Genomic DNA, 16,272 nt, shown 5'->3' with positions numbered 1-16,272 from the left:
TTTCAGCCCCTTTCCAAAGGAAGGAAGCCATGAGAGATTCTAAAGCTTTGATGGTTGAGGATGGAAGACCATAAATACCCGGCCAATAGATGTAAGAAGATTGGAGCACAGACTTGATGAGAACCAACCGACCCGCATAAGAGAGCAGCTTGCCCTTCCAGAGTTGAAGCTTTTTCTTGATGAGATCCAGCATAGGCGAGCAGTGATGGGCAGTGAGCCTGGCTGGAATCAAAGGGAGCCCAAATATTTGACCAAAAACTGACCAAGAGAGAAACCCGAAAGATCCAGCAAAGAAGCCTTTTCGATATCAGACACCCCCGCGAGAAGTAGAAGAGATTTTGTGGGGTTTATCTTCAAACCTGAGAGCTCTTCAAAATGCTGCAAACAATACATGATGTGTTCAAAGGATTCTATGGAAGCCTTTGAGAAAATCATGAGATCATCCGCAAAAGCCAAATGCGTTAACTTGAGAGCTTTGCATTTGGGGATAGGAACAATGAGCTGGCGATCAGTGCAAGATTGGATGCTTCTAGAGCTCTATAGCCAGAGTGAAGATGTAGGGACTAGGAGATAAAAGGCAGCCCTGACGAATACCCACTGAAGAAGAGAACCCCGCTGGACTGCCGTTACCAAGGACTGAAAATTTTGCCGTAGAAATACATTGGTGGACCCATTGAGAGAAGGTGGAAATCCATATGTTGTTCTCTCTTATAAATTAGAAGGTTGCACTCCATGTTTATCAAAGAAATCGATCACATTTAAAATTAGTCTTCAAGATACGACTTGTCTATTGATGTTGTGGTGGCTATTTGATGGCTGGGCTAATCATGACATATTGAGAAAATAGGCATCACCCGGATCCGGTCCAGCCTGAAATTTTGGCTGGAAATGCATGGTTCAGATGACAGTATTATAGCACTTATGCAACTGCAAGGATGAAAAAATATTTCAATTGAGAAAACTAAATGGCACTTATGCAATTTCAAGGTTTTCGTGTCTAGAAGTCCAATGCATGCCATATAAGTCAACCTGCACTGATTAACTTACCATTTCCTAGGTACATATATTATTTACATACTTCTATATGAAATTCCAATAGTGGATCAGAGAACCTAAGGACCATAGGAATAACAATATTGACTTTTACCCGAAGGATTTTGACTGCCTGGGCCCTCTAGGTACTTTTTTACCCTTTGGGTATCTCTTGTATCGCTTTGCTTATTTCTTTTTTACTATAAATATTTTTATTGGTGACCAAAAAACAATTAATATTCTGTTTACTTGCTGATTGAATGTCCCATCACTCTTTGTAATCCATTGCCTACAACTCTGGTATAGCACTACAATTGACATGCAACTATTCTTTTTGGCTTCCTTCTTGTTTATTTTTATTTTTATTTTTCTCTTGCAGAACTCCAGTCATGAGGCTCTAATTCGAAGTTTCCAGCTTGCTTTTTCCTTAAGGAGCATTTCTCTTGGAGAAGGAGGTAAGCTCCTGAGGTTCACATTTGCACAAGCATCTTACTGCATTGTATGTTAAATTATAAGGGTTTTTTTTTTTTTTTGTTGCACATATAGACATCTTACTCATTATAAAATATATGTAAGTTATTGATGACGGGCTATCCAGATAAGCTTGTCAGGACTGCTCAAGTTTCTACCACATGGCAGATTGGATGGGACCAAAATTTTGTGGACAGGTAGGCCACATGGCCCTCACCCCTTGGGTTGAATTTCAGTCTAAACAGAGTTTTCCACGTGGCAGAATAAAGCTCTGAGAATCTAGGGATTACGAGAGGGTGCATGGACATACATGGATGGTCGACAAATAAAAGATGCATGCCGATACATGGGGGGATATTTGATTAAATTAAGTCTTGAAATTTGACATGTGGCTAATCCTATTCTAGGATCTGTTCAAAAGAGATTGAGGTAGGCCTGAAATGACTCTAGGTGAATTGGAGAGGAAAGACATGCATAGCTTAGGACTAGTAACAATTATGGCTTTGAATAGAGCTGATTGGAGTAAAAGGATACATGTAGCTGACCCCATTTAGTGGGAAAAATGCTGAGTTGAGTTGAGTTGCTCATCCAACTCTAAACCTTACTATCCAATGATCAGAATTGCCACATCATCCCACCACGTGACTAAAATTGGTGGGCCACCTTGATAAGCTTATCAGGTCAGCCAATTTAAATCAACTTTGGCATATGTGTGTGTGTGTGTGTGTGTGTATAAGTCTCCACTGTTAATTTGGCAAGCATTAGAGAAGAGAAGTGTTTCAAGTAAATATGTAAACATAGTTAAAGATATGTATAATGGTGTGGTGACCAGTGTAAGAATTGACGGAAAGAGGGGACAGAGTATTGAATTCCCAATCACAATTGGATTACATCAAAGATCAGCTTTAAGCCCATATTTGTTTGCGCTAATCATAAACGAGTTGAGAGAGACAGAGACATTCAAGATCAGATCCCTAGAACGAAGCCCTGATGCCGAATCTATGAACTGATGGCCTCCCCCTCCCGCAACCCTGTTCATTCTCCTGACCCCTCCTCCCCTGCCTCCCATCCCCCCTCCACTGCCCCTTGGTCTTCCCTTTTTAATCCTGTCTCTGCTTCATGCCCTGATGGCCTTCCCCTACACTTTGTTTCCCCTGCCTTGGATGGTTCAACCAAGGTGGCCGTTTGCCCTGCTGCAGTTCTGGATTTTGAAGTTAAACTCTGGGAGAATAGCCTGGTGGGAAATTTCCTTGGCTCTCGTCCACCTTTCCATATTGTCAAGGCATCCCTCTCAGCGTGGAGACCCCAAGGATCCCTGGATGTTTCTACGCTGACAATGGCTTCTTCCTCTTTAAGTTCTCCTCCGACACGCAAAGCTTCGAGCTTTAGAAGGTGGCCCCGGCGATAGGTAAGAAGCCAATTTTTCTCCCGCGGCATCCTCACCTCCAGCTCCGGCGTCTAGACCTTTCTACGATTCCACTTTGGATCTCTTTGCTCGGATCGCCGCTTCATTGTGCGATCGATGGACTCGGTTCCTGGCTCGTCTAGGGCAAACCTTTATTTTCCGATGTGAGGACAAGGCGCAGGACCGGCGGCTTATGCCGACTCGCGTGGAAGTGTCACAGATGATGATCTTCCCTCTTTCATCACAATCAAAGAGGGAGAAGACTACTCCTTTGAGCAAGAAATTCACTACAACGAAACCACCCCATTGTTCGCTCGCAAAATCTTCGGCCACGACTCCAAGTTTTGCTCCCCTCCTCCGGCCGAGCCCTCTGCTGCTTTGGATGCTGCCGTTGCTTTGCCTGGGGCTGTCGAAGGTCTTTTGCCGGAGGGAGTCTCTCATCTGGCTGCTGTAGAGTTGATCCCTCTGCACAAAGCTCTCTCCATCATCATCGCAGTCCAGGGGTAGAAGAAGGCACGATCTGGTCACCGAACCCTCTTGAGCTCTCACCAAACTCCGGCGATGCGAAGGAAGGTATCGTTGACCAGTGTGCTCGACTCGAACGATTCAGCCTTTTGGTTGATGGCGACGACACAGAAGCTCTTGTTTGCCCCGAAAAGCTCCACTTTGATGTCTTGCCTCGCAGCAGGTCCAGGATGTCGGAAGCCCTTGACTCTGAAATTCCCATTTTCAGCTCTCCCATAGACCTGCCATCGCTGCCAACCCTGGAAAGCCTTCCTTTGCTGTCTTCTGCTACCTCATCTTTATCTCGAGCCTCGTCCCCCCTTGGGCTTTTAGAGACAAACGCCTCGTCAGGCTTTCTTCCTGCGTCATCCTTGGGGTCCACTCCAGCTGATGCCACTGCTTTGGGCCAGTTGTGCGATGGCTCGGCCCATTCAAACTTAAACCCTTCGGTTCTTGGTCCAGCCACTGCTTCAACCCATCACTTATCCCCCCTGCCCTCGGGTCGGGTTTGCCCTTCTACCCATCCCTGGCCCAAAACCCAGTTTCTTCATCCCCTTCACCCGGCACACCTGCTGTTTTACCCCATTGCACCTCCTGCAATTCCTCTCGCCTCTGCTCCTACAAACGGAGGCATCGAAGTACTACCAGATCTCGATCGGTTATGGCTAGACTCCTGGAGTCCCCCTACCCCTTCTCCCCTTTCCTCAATGATCCAAGGCCTGATTTGGAATTCTCGAGGCCTAAACTCTGCCTCGAAACAAGCCACTGTTCGCTCCAAAATTCGGTCCTCTCGCTTTATCTTCTGCTGTCTCCTAGAAACTCATATCAAGGAGCAAAATTATGCAAATATCCTCTTGTCCATCGCCCCTGGCTGGTCCCTCCTTTCTAACTATTCCTCCCATCCGAATGGCCGTATCTAGGTCATTTGGGATCCTAGAAAAATTTCCATCTCCCTTCTTTCCTCTTCCTCCCAATTTCTCCACCTTAAATTCTCTGATCCTTCGGCCTCGACTCCTTCCTCTTCACTGCCATTTATGGTCTCAACTGCCCCATCCAAAGATCTCTTCTCCGGGATGACTCGTGCACGCGCAAGCAGATTGGTGTTCTTCCTTGGGGCGGGGTGACTTCAATGTCATCCGCGATCATGAAAAAACAAGTGGCAATCATCTCGACTTGGAGGCTATGAACAGTTTCAACTCTTGTATTGATGACATTGGGGTCAATGATCTTCGGTGGACAGGCTTTCCCCTAACTTGGAGCAACAAAAGATCTGGATGCCACCGTATCAGTTGCAAGCTAGATCGAGTCTTAGTCAACGAAGCCTGGCTCACCTCCTTCCCTTCCTCCCAGGCTTCTTTTGATAGTCCAGGCATTTCTGACCATTCCCCTATATCCCTTCCCATCCAGCCTTACATCTCCTTTGGCCCCAAACCCTTCAAGTATTTTGACATGTGGTCTTCTCACTTAACCTTCCTTCCCACGATTTTGAATTCTTGGTCTAAACCTGTGCTGGCTTTCTCCTCGCCCCTTATAGCCTTCTCCAGAAAACTCCGTAATGTCAAGGAAGCTTTCAAGCTTTGGAATAGAAGCACCTTTGGGGATATCTCTCTCCAAGTTATGAGTGCGCAAGAGAGATTAGCCACTGCTCGATTCAGCCGCAGCGATTTGCACAATGTTCCTTTGGCCAAGCCGAGAAGACTATTTCGCTCGCCTTACTTCTTTGCTCTCACAGAAGAGAGCTTCCTCAAGCAAAAGTCCAGGATCAAATGGCTTGATTTGGGGGATTCAAATACTGCTTTCTTCCATCGTTCTTTCAAGGCCAATGTCAATGCAAACTCCATCACTCAAATCACTTCCAATGATGGTTCTCTTGCTACAACTGTCAAGGATATAAAGGACCTGGCTGTTCAGCACTTCAAGGGCATCTTCAATGCCCCCTCGATGGGAGATACTCCTCTGCCAAGCCATTTACTCAACAAGTTCCTTCCTCCCAGTCACATAGATATCCTTAGCTCCATCCCCAAAGAAGATGAGATCTTGGTAGCTATTCATTCCCTTAAAGTGTCTGGTGCTCCTGGGCCAGATGGCTTTAGCATGGGGTTCTTCCTCTCGACCTGGGACATCATCAAATTGGATCTCATTGCAGCCATTGAAAGCTTCTTCTACAATCCCAGCCAGATCAATGGGGTCAACCATACTTTCCTGTGCCTCATCCCCAAGAAGGATGGTGCTTCGGCTATGAATGACTTCAGGCCCATAGCCTTATGCAATATCCTCTACAAATTTATTGCTAAGATCCTAGCCAGAAGACTTAAGACTGTTGTGGATCTATTGGTCAGTGACAACCAATCTGCTTTCATCCCAGGAAGAAACATCTCTGACAACATTTTGCTCTGTAATGACATAGTTAGAGGATTTGACAGGAAAAACCATGGGCCAGCTATCCTTCTCAAGAGCGACATTCACAAGGCCTTTGATTCCTTAAAGTGGGATTATATCTCTCAAGTCATGCTCAAGATGGGGTTCCCTATCCCCTTTGTTCACTGGATCAGTTGTTGCATCTCCTCCCCAAAGTTCTCGCTCCTTATCAACGGCAGTCCTGCGGGTTATTTTGGAGCTTCTGTAGGGATTCGGCAAGGGTGTCCCCTTTCTCCTTACTTGTTCACTTTGGCCTTGGAAGTTCTCTTTAGGCAAATTCAGACATGTACTGATCAGCAGCTTATCCCCCCTATTCCGAAGTGCAAAGCTCTAAAGCTCACCCATCTTGCTTTTGCTGATGACTTGATGATTTTCTCAAAGGCTTCCATTGCTTCTCTCGAGTGTATTATGCTTTGCCTGCAGCAATTCCATGAGCTTTCAGTCTGCAGATCAACCCCTCCAAGTCCCTTATCTTCTTTGGGGTCTTCCGTAGCTTCACAAAGGGGACTTCCTCAAATCAGGCTTCCAAGAGGGGCACTTTCCTATCAAGTACCTGGGCCTTCCTTTGATTCCGGCTAGATTGACTGCTCACCATTGCACCCCCATGCTGGACCTCATGAGAAAAAGACTGCAGCTTGTGGAAAGGCAAGCTCCTATCTTATGCGGGTAGATCGTCCTTATCGATCTGTCTTGGAAGCCTCCTATATCTATTGTCCGAATCTTTGGTCTCCCGCAAGCTACCATCAAGTCCATAGAATCTTTGCTTGCTTCTTTTCTTTGGAAGGAGATGAGACATCCAGGTTTCTCCACCCCACCTCTTGGGCTTCTGTGTGTCTCCCAAAAATGGAGGGAGGGCTGGGCATAAGAAGAATTAAAGAAGTCAACAAGGCTGGTATTATCAAGCTGATCTGGAGGATTGCTTCTAAACAGAAGAGCATTTGGGTTGATTGGATTTATTCGAGGATTCTTCGGCAAGACTCCATCTGGACTGCTTCCATCTCTACTGATGCTTCTTGGGTTTGGCGCAAGATCCTGGAGTCCCGCCACCTTGCTCTCCCCTATATCCACTCCCGCATTGGAGATGGCCTCTCTACCTCCCTTTGGCTGGATCACTAGCACCCTAAAGGGATCCTTTTGCACCTTGTCACACCAAGGACGATCTATGCTTCAGGCCTTCACAGAATGGCTCTTGTTGCGGACATCCTTCATCTCAATGAGTGGGCTCCTCCCCCTTCCTCTCCCCAGTCTCTCTCTCCTCTTTGGAATGACCTTCTGTCAATCCAAAGAAGACTGCCTTCTAGAGGTGACTGTGTCTCCTGGACAGCTGATGGTTCGTTGAATTTCTCCTCCAAGGCAGCTTGGAATCTTATCTGATCCAAAGGCCCTTTGGTTGGTTGGAGGAAGCTCCTCTGGTTCAAGCATCATATTCCGCGCCATTCCTTCACTGCTTAGAGAGTCTTCAACAACTGTCTTCCTACCCTTGCTTTCCTCCGCAGGCGTCACATACAAGTTCCCAATGCTTGCTGCCTTTGTTGGAACAACTTGGAAGACTCGGATCATCCTTTCTTTGAATGCCCGACCTCCAAAGCCATTTGGAAAGGTATTCTAGCTAAGTACTGGCCCACCCAGAGAAGAATTCTCCCTTTCTCTAGAGAATGGATTTGGATAGATATGACTTTTGGAGGGGCTTCTATTTGTGACACTGTGGGGAAGATGGCTTTCTGTGCTGCGCTAAATCACATTTGGATGGAGCGAAATATTAGGAAATGGACCTCCAATTCTCGTTCTTATCAACAGATTTGGGACTCCATTTCCTTTGAAATCTCCTCCAAACTATTGTCAGCTCCTCCCTCCTTTTGTTCTGACACCCCAAGGAACAGGCTAATTGTTGTCTCCTGGGGTGTCTCAAATGTTTCTTTCTGTTCTTCAGCTGGCCCTAGCTGATTTTCTTTAGCCGTTGGCTGTTGTTTTCCCCCTAAGGGGGCCCTTGTTTCTCTTTTCCTTGGTAATGAATTCTTTTATTCACCCAAAAAAAAAGATCAGATCCCTAGGTGTATTCTTTTTACTGATGATATTTTTTTCGGTGAATAAAAATTCATTACCAAAAGCCCCAAAAATGTAGGGGGGGGGGGGGAGAATATATAGGAGGAAGAGAAAGAGACAACACAACACCTTACTGTAGGACGAAGGGGTAGGAGGCTGAATCAAGGTCTCAAGTAAACCCCAAGATACAACAATATACCTGTTCCTTGGGGAATCTAAAACATTACAATGAGGTAACAAATGAAGCTTAGAGCTAACATCAGGCTAGATGGCTTTCCAAATCTTATCAAAGGAACGAGAGTTGGAGGTCCATCTTCGAAGATTTCACTCCATCCAAATATGAGAGACGATGGCACTGAAAGTGAAAATTTTTTGTACCTAGGTTCAATCATAAATAAAGAAGAAGAAATAGAGGATGCTGTTGCACAAAGAATTAAAATAGGATGGAAAGTGGAGGGGGTGTCCAGAGTGTTGTGTGATCGATATGTTCCTTTAAAATTCAAAGGAAAATTTTATAGGATAGTTATACGACCAACAATGATGTAGGGAGCTGAATGTTGGGCAGTGAAGAAACAGCATATAGATAAACGTAGTGTAATTGAGATGAGGGTGTTGAGATGGATTAGTGTCAAAATTAGAAAGGACATGCGAGATGAATTTAAAAAGGAATGAACAAATTAGATCTAATTTAGGAGTAACTCCAACACATGATAAGCTGCGAGAAAGTCGTGTGAGGTAGCATGGACATGTGTGATGGAAGCCTTTGAATGCTCCAGTATGAAGGGGTGATTTGATTCAGATTAAAGGAGCTAAAAGAGCCAGGGGTATGCCTAAAATGGCTCTAGGAGAAGTAAGGAAAGATATGCATATTGTAGGACTAAGGGCTGATTTGATTCAGATTGAAGGAGCTAAAAGAGCCAGAGGTATGCCTAAAATGGCTCTAAGAGAAGTGGTGAGGAAAGATATACATATCGTAGGACTAGTAACAAGTATGGCTTTGAATAGAGCTGATTGGATGAAAAGGATCCATTTAGCTGACCCCATTTAGTTGGGATAAGGCTGAGTTCAGTTGTAGTTTGATGGACCAATCATATGAAGACCCCTAAACAATGGAAGAAATATGAAAGAGGGAAAATAGCAAAGACAGAAGATAATTAGAAATTTGACTGGTGGAGGATAGATGTCTTAAAAACAATTCTTGGTTGCAATGCTTGTTGTCAAGCACAAGATCATCTGCACTATGATTGGTTGATCTAGGCCTCCTTTGAAATGTTTATGGTTAAATGAAAATATCGGTATGCACTCCTCTCCTCTTGCTTCCAACCAATGACATTAACTGAATCACGCTCAATAACCCTATCAAAGCCACCATCAGTCATCACTATATGGCTGATTCCATTGATAATTGCCATAAATGCAGCTGTCGTGAAATCAACAGCACTATTAGTCATGAGAGAGGTAGTAACATTGTGCCCTCTTCATCTTTATTAACTCCACCAACTTCAGGTTGTCCAGGGATCCGAAGAATATCCATCAAAATCGAGTATAAAGCCATCGGGGTTTTAATTGTATTGTATCAGCCGACACTTATCGGTATCGGTGGGTATCGATACAATACTTACCAATACGTTACTTATTTTTCAAAAAAAGTTTGTATCGATCAATACCGTTCAATATGGGATCAATTCCGTCCATGATAAGGGGGCAATATGGGCCGACACAGACCGATACCGGGGCCGATACAGTCCGATACGGTCTAATTCAAGTAAGATACAATTGATATGCCTCCTTTAAACTTGCAAAACAGAAACCCTGAGTGAGATACAAAACTGAGAGCAACTGAAGTACTTGGAAACTTGTTTTTCTCTTCGATATAAGTTGCAGGAAATCATCTAACATAAAAAGTGACCTTAATCTTCACAATTTCAACAAGTTTTCGGGACTTATAGGGCTCAGATCACAGATCGAAAAAGTGGTAGGGTGTTGAGAGTTTATGTAATAAGGGTATTTTGGGTAATTAGTTGTTATCTTGTTAGTTAGCTTGTGTTAAGCTTTATGTTTTTTCCCTTTTGCCTCCCTAGGGAGGTGTATGTAATTTCCATCATCTTATGTTAATGAATCAATATAGGGGAGAGTCATTACAGCTCTCTCCACAAGTTTGCACTAATCGGACTCTTCTCTCCTTCTCTTTCTCCTCTCATCATCTTCCTCCTTTTTCTTACTTTTTCTCTTTCCTTTTCTTCTCTCTCACCTTCATCATTACTCATTGCCCACTTGGTATCAAAGCCACGAAGGTTTGAGAGTTGACTAGGAGATCCTCTCATTCTTTGTACCTCTCTTGGAACCCTAGAAATGTAAAGAGGTCCAATAGGGGCTGTACCATTAAGAAGATACAACAAGAAGACCTTATGGAGTTCTCTTATCACCTAGAAGATACATTGGAAGAAGATTAGCAGCCATGAAGATCGATTGGAAGAAAAAGATGGGAGAATAGGGTTACCGCCAGCTGGTTTTCTCCCTTACTCTTTTCTCTCTCATCCGGCCTCCTTTGTGACTTGTGAGTGAGGCCAAGCTCATTGGAATCGCTCAGGAGTATCCTTCCCTTCCCCCATGGCCCCGATCGATGAAGGAATGAGTGGATGGAACACAACTCTTTCTCCCTTGGTTTCCCGAGACAAAAGCTTCCTTCTCTAGAAATCCGGATTCAAGTGGCTTGATCTTGGTGACTCCAACACTGCCTAATTCCATGGGGAGACAGACAGAAGCCCAACTCATAGGGTGAAGGTATCTGGAGGATTTGGCTCCTTTCCATAGGAAGGCACACATAAGGGATTCTAGATCCTTGATAGTAGATTGAGGTAACCCAAAAATACCAGACCAATAGATGTAAGAGGACTACAGAACAGATCTGATCAATTCTGTGTGACCGGCATATGAGAGGAGTTTGTGCTTCCAAAGCTGAATTCTCTTGCAGATGAGGTCTAACATAGGGGTGCAGTGGTGGGCTGTAAAACCCATGTACTTGATCGAAAGTCAGCCCAAGGCGAACCTAGTCTTCTCCAAAAGGATAAATTTAACATCATCAGAAACCCTGACCAAGAGCAAGAGAGATTTCAAGAGATTGATCCAAAGACCTGACAACCCATGAAAGTCAATATTCGCTTTGGGAAGATCATGAGATCATCAACAACAGCAAGATGGGTAAGGTTAAGAGCAAATAAAGACATAAAATACTTGTACAATGAACTGTAGCAGATAAGTTCCCAACCTACCTATTGTAGAGAGCAAATAAAGACATAATGCGAGTACTTAGATACTAACCTGGGATATATATAGTGCTTCTTTTCCACCAGATAACTTAAAATATAAGCAAAAGACCAAACCAAGGTTTAAATTATCATTTTGTATCTGTCGATACTAGCCGATACATATCTTATTTTAAGGTAGCGATACGATACCTAAAAAAAATTTGTATTAGTACAAGTAAAAAATTGGTATCATCTTTTTGTTGACTGCCCCTTCTCTCGATCCATCTGGAAAGGTATTCTTGCTAATTGCTGGCCAAGAAATCGCCGGATTCTTCCTTTTGATGGAGAGTGGCTTTGGGTTGATATGACTTTTGGAGGTTCTTCTCTTTGTGATGTGGTCGGAAAGATGGCTTTTTGCGCTGTAATCAATCATATTTGGATGGAGCGAAATTTACAGAAATGAACTACCAAATCCCGAACTCTAAATCAGATTTGGAATTCCATCTCTTTTGAAATTAAAACCAAACTCAGTTCGGTTGCTCCCTCCTCTTGTAAGGACACCCCAAGGAACAGGCTCATTGTTGTCTCCTGGGGTCTCCCCTCTATTTCCCTCCTAGCTGTGGGCTCTTCTGTTTGAGTCTTTCGGCTTTTGCTTCCTGATTTTTTCTTCTTTTTCCCTCCTATTTGAGGGCTGTTGTTCTTCTTCCCTTTGGTAATGAATTTATTATTCACCAAAAAAAAAAAAGAAACCGCATCCTTTATATATAATTAATTGAATGCACTTGTCTCGTCATACTTTGTTCTCGTTTTTATATAGTATATGTTTTATGTATTACTTATTTATATTGTTTTATGTTTCAAAACTGCATTTAGCATATGACCTAAGCATTTCCATATATTTCTTGACTATTTCCATATGTATCTAGCGTGTCTTGCGCTCTTTGATTCAATACAATACGTCTCTTAAAATCACCCTTCCGATACCATACCCGATGCCGATACTTCAAACCTTGGAACAAACTTACCCTATATGGATATTATTGTCTAACTACTAATGTAGAGATCTCAAGTTAATAAAACAATTCTGATTTCTTGAAGAAGAGGCTAAACGGAGAGCTTCTTCCTGAGAATACCATGACCTGGACTGTTCTGCTTGGAGAGGAATCTATACTGCTTGGTGAGCATAGTTGTTAAGGCGCCTAGTCGAACCAAGGCGAGAGAAAGGCACCTGGACGCCTTGACATCTATGTTCGTAAGCTGGCATAATACCCTTTCTAGGTAGTGTCTGCTCACATGATTCAAGAGAGAAAAAATCAGGTACAGAAAGAGAGAAAGATAGGGAAGGAGTCAACCAAGTTACTTCCATCCGTTACAACTGCTGTCTCTGTTAAGGATGCCTTCAACTTCCCATCCTGTCCTATCATAATCATCATACCTAGGTCTTAGCCCTTCCATTGAATTTTTTTTTTTTTTTTGGTGGATAAATAATATATTACCAAAACGAGGAAAAGAGAGGGGTGAATATACAAGGGGAAAGAGCAGAGGGGGGGGGGGGAGAAAAAAGCCCCAAACCAAACTAAGAAAGGGAGTGGGGCCATAAAAGAGCACTTTCTAAACCCCAGGAAACAACAATATGCCTGTTCCTTAGAGAGTCACAAAAGGCCTTTTGGGGGAGAAGAGTCAACTTAGAGGAAACATCCAAAGAGATGGCTTTCCAAATTTGATCAAAGGACTGAGAATTGGAGGTCCATCTCGTCCATCTCCTAAGGTTCCTCTCCATCCAAATGTGGTACAGGGCTGCGCCAAACACAAGCTTACCAACAGTGTCGCAGATAGAACATCCAGGGAAGGTCATTACCATCCAGAGCCATTCTCTAGCGAAGGGGAGGGGTCTCCTGCTGTGAGGCCAAATAGAAGAAAGGGCTTTTTGCCAGATTGTAGAAGAAAATGGGCAAGCAAAGAAAAGGTGGTCAATGTCTTCAGAACCGTTCCAACAAAGGATGCAAGAAGGGGAGATTGGGTAACTATGGTGAAGGAGGAAGGCTTGGGTGGGGAGGCAAAGGTTTAGGGTTCTCCAAGCTAAGAAGCTGTGGCGAGGGGTGTGACCTTTGAATAAGACTAGCTTATGCCAAAGGACAGTAGGGGCCTGAGTTCTAACAAAGTTTCAGACAGATCTAAAGCTAAAGAGGTCATTGGGGGAGGGAAGCCAAATAACCTTGTCCGATCGAGAGGGGGGAGGGGGGGACCAGGAACCATAAGAGATAATGGAGGAAAGGGGAGCGGTCTTGGGGATGCCGGTGGAGTAAATTGATCTAGCCCCAAAGAAGTTGTAGAGGATCCCATTAGGGTGCCAGGGATCAAGCCAGAGAGAGATGGAGGATCCATCAACAATATAGGAGGAGGTGGCTCTAAGAGCCAAAGGATGGAGGAGGAGGATCTTGCGCCAGACCCAGGAGGAATCTGAAGGAGTGGGGACGGTCCAAATGGAGTCATTCTTGAGGAGATGGGAGTAGACCCAATGAACCCAAATGGAGTCATGCTTACAGGAGAATTTCCAAATAAGCATCAGAATTCCAGCCTTATTGGAGTCGCTGATACGGCGGATGCCAAGGCCTCCTTCAGATTTGGGAAGGCAAATGGATTTCCAGCTAATTGGATGGAGGAATTTGGATGTTTCCTTCCCTTTCCGAAGGAAAGCACAGAAAAGGTTCTCCATGGTTTTGATGGTGGTTTTAGGGAGGTCAAAGATACCACACCAATAAATGTAGGAAGATTGGAGAACCGATCTAATGCTTACAAGCCTACCCGCATAGGAGAGGAGTTTGTCTTTCCAGAGTTGGAGGTGCTTGCGGATATTGTCAAGTATGGGGGTGCAGTGGTGACTAGAGAGCCTAGTAGGGATGAGGGCGAGGCCTAGGTATTTCACTGGGAGGGAGCCCAGGGAAAAGCCCGTCAGGCGCAGAAGGAAGTCTTTATCAGAATTCGAGATCCCAGAGAGAAAGAGCTTGGATTTAAGGAGGTCGATTCGGAGGCCAGAAAGACTCTCGAAGAGATGAAGGGAAGACATGATGGAAGAAATAGAAGAGGGGGAGACCTTGGAAAAGATCATTTAATCATCCGCAAAGGCCAGGTGGGTTAAGTTGAGGTGTTTACACTTGGGAATAGGGGAGATGAGGTGGAGATCAGTTTTGGCTTGGATGCTCCTCGAGAGGACTTCCAGGACCAGAGAGAAGAGGAAGGGAGAGAGGGGGCAGCCTTCCATTGAAATTAAAAAAAAATGCTACCAGATATGTCCCGTTAATCTGGCCTGGTCACACATTGATCTGAGCAACATCCTTCTCTTCTTGCATATCAGCCTGTTGAATAGATTTATGCAGATGTCCTATTTTCTATCCTACATTACCCTAGTTGATTTTCTTCTACCTGGATTTTGCATGAAGCTCTGTTGAACTGTACCAAAGTAATACCATACCATACCTTCCCATATGCTGAATTGCTGACTGGTAATTCAAGAATCATTTGCGCCACTGCCTATTCTAGACTTAGCACATGGGTTAAATTTTTGTTAGTTGTTTCTTGTGATGGTTGAAATGGATATGCTCATGTTAGTAAAACAGGTCTTTTAGTCCATTTTCTGAATTCACTAGTAAGCTGTCAGTGTTTGACAAAGCAATGGATGAATTTCTTCCAGGATGCTGAAACAGGATTGTACCTATTCAAATGAGCAACCTTCCCACTTTTTGCAGGTCCACTACAGCCATCACGCCGCAGATCCCTTTTTACCTTGGCAACATCTATGTTGATCTTTTCAGCAAATGCATACAATATCCCTCTCCTTGTTCCTTTCGCTAAGGCATCCCTTACAGATAAAACGGTTTGTACTTCAGTGGTGGTGATATCTTTTTGGCATCTGTTCACTTCTGTCACATGACAATTTAACAACCCCGAAGTTTGATTTTCTTAGTTTATGTATATTTATGTTTGTAATCTGTTGCTTCTGTCAGGTTGATCCATTCCTAAATTTGGTTGAAGATTGGAAACTGCAGGCTGTTAATACTGGGTCTGACCATCCATTCAAAGTTTATGGATCAAAAGATGATGATAAGGCTGCCTTGAAGTCTCTTTTGTCAATAGAAATAACTGAGGACCAATCTAAAGAATCCTTGGCTGCAATTATTGCAAAGAGTTTGGAACATTTATCAGAGGCAATCCTCCTGAACTTTTATTCATCTCGTAGAGTTTTAATTGTAGCTTGAATAGTATTAATAGTACAACTGAAGTATGACCTTTACTTGCGGCATCTTTTTGCAGAAGGACTCGTCAACTATAAGAGAGCAGTTGCTTAATGAATTTCTTCCTGATGAAATGTGTCCATTGGGATCTCAGCTGTTCATGGACACAGCAGAGGAGGTCCCACCATTCAGTTCAGGGGAGAACGATTCACTTGATGAGGTAAACTGTCTTGTATAACTCCTATACTAGCAGAAACCTGTGCAGTGGGGAATTTTAAGGATTTAATTTGTTAGTCAAACAAGGAAAATGAATTTTTTTTCTAAATTTATGATTAAAATAGAAATACATTAATAGACCCAACGTAAAATATTTTTAAAACTCTTAATAATTGAATATATGAATAGACCCAACGTACAATATTTTAAAACTCTTAATAATTAAATATATGAACAAAACTTAAAATTAATAGGGAAAATTACGTTTACCACCCCTGTAGTTTGAATCTATTACGTCTACTACCCCTGGGGTTTCATCTATTTCATAAACCTCCCCTGTATTTTGAAAGATTCTTACAAACGTACACCTACCGTTAGCTGAGAACAGTTAAGTGATGATGTCATCACCAAAATATTTACTAAATACCCATATTACCCTTAATGAAGGTGCTTTTACATCTTTACCCTTAATGAATTTTGAAACACCATCGAGACAAAAGGGAATGAATTCTCGAAGAAGAAGACCGCCATCGCCATTGCCTTCCCCATTGCCGACGCCATCGCTATTCCCATCGCACAGACTAGAATCACCTCTCCATGTAACTCTCTGATCACTAGGATGGTACCCAGACCTCTGAGCTTCAAAGAAGAGAATGGTTTTATTCAAAGCCTGACTATAGTCATGCTCAGCAAGAGCACAAGG

General features: G+C 43.5%; 1 protein-coding gene across 3 annotated transcripts in view; it reads left to right on the top strand.

The window, feature by feature from the left end:
- The window catches only part of LOC122642458 (protein SEMI-ROLLED LEAF 2-like), a 96,256-nt gene that overhangs the window by 62,972 nt on the left and 17,012 nt on the right, over positions 1-16,272 (top strand). For 2 of the 3 annotated variants that reach the window (XM_043835941.1, XM_043835942.1), the window contains exons 14-17: positions 1,412-1,487; positions 14,868-14,995; positions 15,126-15,326; positions 15,433-15,573. In XM_043835941.1, coding sequence (XP_043691876.1) covers positions 1,412-1,487; positions 14,868-14,995; positions 15,126-15,326; positions 15,433-15,573 — 546 coding nt within the window. The remainder of the gene's footprint in view (positions 1-1,411; positions 1,488-14,867; positions 14,996-15,125; positions 15,327-15,432; positions 15,574-16,272) is intronic. The other variant, XM_043835943.1, reaches the window with a different exon arrangement.

The sequence above is a fragment of the Telopea speciosissima genome, chromosome 10 (assembly GCF_018873765.1).
Source record: "Telopea speciosissima isolate NSW1024214 ecotype Mountain lineage chromosome 10, Tspe_v1, whole genome shotgun sequence".
Classification (NCBI taxonomy): domain Eukaryota; kingdom Viridiplantae; phylum Streptophyta; class Magnoliopsida; order Proteales; family Proteaceae; genus Telopea; species Telopea speciosissima.
Note: the sequence above shows the minus strand (reverse complement) of the source record. Positions and strands in the feature narration are given on the sequence as shown.